At 38.8% G+C, this 3,855-nt stretch overlaps 1 protein-coding gene across 1 annotated transcript; it reads right to left on the bottom strand.

Annotated features, from left to right (window-relative positions):
* Positions 1–557: 557 nt before the first annotated feature.
* Positions 558–3,405, bottom strand: LOC132276258 (probable carboxylesterase 11). The gene is made up of 2 exons (XM_059777612.1): positions 2,459–3,405; positions 558–1,363 (listed from the first exon to the last, which is right to left on the bottom strand). The coding sequence occupies exons 1-2, from the start codon at positions 3,166–3,168 to the stop codon at positions 826–828; spliced, it is 1,248 nt and encodes a 415-aa protein (XP_059633595.1). The 5' UTR covers positions 3,169–3,405; the 3' UTR covers positions 558–825.
* Between the last annotated feature and the right edge of the window lie 450 nt (positions 3,406–3,855).

Here is a 3,855-nt window from a genome sequence, read left to right as displayed (position 1 = left end):
AAAGAAGCCAACACTTGATTCAAGACTTGATTAAAGAAGCAACAGGTGCACCAATCTGATGGGGGCATTATTGACATTAATTTAACACGTTAGCAATCTGACTTTGCTTTACCCACCTACCGTTTCTTGCTATTAGCCTCGCTACTTTTCTCCCCAAGTGGCGGCTAACGGACCAGATTTTGAAATATTTAAACATAAAATATTTGAAAAGTTCAGAAAAGAAAAATGATCCGGAACTTGTTCATGTTCAAGAAGAAATAAAAAATGAGTAGGGTAGAGAGATTAATATGACATTCTTTTCCATCATTTTCACGGAATCCCACGGTTTCCAAGCTTCAAATATTATTGTTCACCGTGATAAATTTTTTGCCTGCAGTCGTTCGATACGCGACTTATGGACCTATTTTTAAGTCCAATACACGACTTGTATCGGTCAATTTATACTGATTTTATTTGAATCAGTTACACTACAACAGATACTAAGACTGCGAACCATAATTACAGTTGCTCCAAGTTGTGGCAAGCAGTAGTAATACGAATTGAAACCAAAAAACTGCTGTATTAAAATAGCATATATATATTCCACTCAACTTAAATCTAAAGAATATGAACAAATGAATAAGCTACCAACCAAAAACAATGGACAAAAATGCCTATCGCAACCATCAGATTACAGACAACAAGTGATGGGGAAAAGGATGGAGAGGAACCATGAGCAACCTAAAAGATTGTACAAACAAAGTTGGTTGATATATACATACAATGTTACTCCTGCAATTCTTTTAGTTGCATTTTGCCCCTTCACTTCTCCCTTTTTCCAACTTATCAATAAGAAAACTCATGCCCTCTGAGTGAGATATACTTTTTAACCCATATAGAAATGTCCTCCGCACATACTTGGGCCTGTTGTGTTTTAGATAACACATCAAGGGTGGCAAACTCATGCACAGCATCCTTGTAATCAAGAACAGGAGCATCCACATTGACCTTACGAAGCTCCTCCGAATAAACTATAGCACGATCCCGCATCCAGTCATGTTCTGCTACAACTGTTAGTGTTGGGGGCATGTGCTTAAGGGGTATCTCATTTCCATGAACCAGAGGGTTAGCAGCTGGGTGGTCCAGGTTGTAATCTTCTTTAGGTAGGAAGAGTTTCCATGAGAGAATGCACATAGCCTTATCATAGAAGTACGAGTTTGCCAGTTTTATCTCAGAACGCATGGGCATGCTCCCAATGAAGAAAGGGTACATCAGAATTTGTGCCACCACCCTTACAGGATCTAAAAGCTTGCCTGCCTTTGCAGCTTTTCGAGCAACATAATTTGCAATGTTTGCACCGCAGCTCACTCCAAGGAGAACACACCTGTTTAATGAAATAACAAGTTTGTGGTTATATACATGTTACATTAGCAAAAAATAAAAAAGAAAGGAAAACAACATTCAAAAAGATGACAAGGGAGAATGACTATTTTGCGTTCCGCTAATTAAAGAATAATCCTATGAAATGGCCACATTAATAAACCTTAGATATTCCGTGTTCAGATTTTTTTTCTTTTTTCCTGGCAGTTGACAAGGGCATAAATAACTGATACAAAAATTCTTCTAAAAGAGTTGGTTTCCAAGAAGTGTTTCCTATTATTAACCACATTCAAGAAATGATAAATTTCCTTATGAAAAAACATATTTGAAACAATAGGGAAACCAGTTTCCAAAAGTTCAAAGAACATCAGCGCATATCTATGGATTTACACTAAATTTCTTCAGACCTATTGCTTAACCTAGCGGTCATATTTACATCATGTCATTATGGAAATTATATTATTCCCGGCAAATCAGGAATGAGACTCTCACTGACAAGTAGTTAGAAATGCCAGTGATTCGCGGTTGTCGTGGCAGGGTGTAGTAGTGAAGCAGGGACGATCATGAAACGAGTGGTGGATGAGGTGCAAGGGTGTAAACATTTGAGTGTAGGTGGGTCCGGTGGGATGTCCTGCTAGTCGACAATGGGGGTGGAACATTGTTGTGATGGCAGCTATAGTGGCCGAGATGAAATTCACCAGTGGGATAAGGTGGCAGTGGCAACGGATGGGATTGCAGCGGTGCTACAACTAAGCATTAACACTAGAATAACATTCCCTATCAGTATAGCATCATTGCTCATGCATCTATCTACATGTTAGTGTAACGGTAACATGACCAACAAACAACACTAATTCCAATGCATAAAATTTAGAATGTTAGCTAGCATTGCTACAATTCCACCGCCAAGATTCAACTCAAGCAAAATCCAAACACGGCATCATTAAGTGATCAATGAACTACTTGTGGTTTATGTGAAATTGAATTTTGGTATCAAGCAAGAGACTTGAGAATGTGCTTTAGCTCAAATTTAACACCACTTCACTGGACATGGAAAAACTCTAAACCAGTAAAGTAAGAAAAGCAAAGTCAAATATACCTTGAAGGATCTCCATGAGCAGCCAACCAGGGCTCAACCATAGATGCTCCGAAACCATCAACAATCTGCTTATGAACGATCCATCTCCTGAGGTCCCCATCAAGTGATTTACTGCACTCGGCTAAATTGGATTGCTTCCCCAGCCAATTCAACACCTTTATCCCATCCTCGAACGCCGCAGGGTACCGACTCTCTGGCGCAAGCCTATACCCGACTGCTACAACAATCGCATCACACAATTTTGCGATTCGTCTGCAAAACAAATCATTCGCAACCGAGTCATTGCTCCCACTGACGAACCCTCCACCATGAAATTGCAAAATCACCGGCAATCTACGCAGCCTTTTATCTATCGCCGGCGAATAACCCCTATAATCCCCAAAATCCTGCTTCAAAGTATTGGGAGAATTCGTCGAAGCCCTAACTCTAACCCTAGGTGGGAGGACGGAGTTGGTGGTGGAAAGGGCGTTTTCGGGGAGGAAAATTCGGAGGGAGAGAGAGGTTAAGGGGTCGATGTGGAGGTCTTTGGTGGCGACGCCGTCAGAGAAGGAAGGGTTAGCAGGAGCGACCGATTCATCGGGCCGAGATGTGACGCCGAATGGGTTGGCGGTGGTGTTGGGCTGAAGAGAAGCTTCAATTAGGCTCTGCAATCGCTTTTTGAGAAGGAATTTGTAGAGTATGCTGTAGAGCTTCACGGACACGCTTGGCATGTCTCTAGAGAGAGAAAGATTTAGAGAGAGAGAGAGAGAGTTCTTTAAAAGTATTCATGAAGGATGAAATTATACGTTTTTATGGAGACGACATTAACAAATCAGAGAAGAGACTGCTTCAATTTCAAATCAAATTATCATATAATTTGTAAAAGGCGTGTTGTTGTAATTCTACTCTTCTAGAGAGTAGAGAGAGAGAGAGAGAGAGACCGCGTTTGAATAATTTGTGTATTAGTCGCATTTGGTTTTGATTATGTTCAGTGTGGTGAGGTGAGGGGGTGCGTAATACGCGGACACGTGGCTACATTGCAATATCTAGCTGGATTCTGGATACTATTCAACACTATCCACCTATCTATAATTTTTTTTTTTTTTTTTACTTACATCATGACAAAATTATTTTTCTAAGTGTAGATTATTACTTCCTCAAATTACAATTATCAAAGTATTCAATTATTTTGAGATAATGAAAATATTATTTTTTTAATGATGTAGATGCGTTTTATATGATAATAGTATTGTGTTTTGAACAATTATGTGATTTTTTTTGTTGAGGAAAAAGTAAAAAGTAAACGAAAAGAAAAGAAGTGAAGTATGAATATCTTCTCTTTTATTTTATTAAAAAATATATATTTTTAATTTTTTGATAAAGCATACAAAAAAGAAAAATTAAGCATTATATGATTT

The sequence above is a fragment of the Cornus florida genome, unplaced genomic scaffold (assembly GCF_030987335.1).
Source record: "Cornus florida cultivar Cherokee Brave unplaced genomic scaffold, ASM3098733v1 CherokeeBrave_3.0.0_Hap2_Chr10, whole genome shotgun sequence".
Lineage (NCBI taxonomy): Eukaryota > Viridiplantae > Streptophyta > Magnoliopsida > Cornales > Cornaceae > Cornus > Cornus florida.
Note: the sequence above shows the minus strand (reverse complement) of the source record. Positions and strands in the feature narration are given on the sequence as shown.

Excerpts from the sequence above, each read along its gene's own strand:
- LOC132276258 (XM_059777612.1), bottom strand. The coding sequence starts at position 3,168 with ATGCCAAGCGTGTCCGTGAAGCTCTACAGCATACTCTACAAATTCCTT. Across the intron at positions 1,364-2,458 it reads GCTCATGGAGATCCTTCAAG|GTGTGTTCTCCTTGGAGTGA; the intron begins GTATATTTGACT and ends TTCATTAAACAG.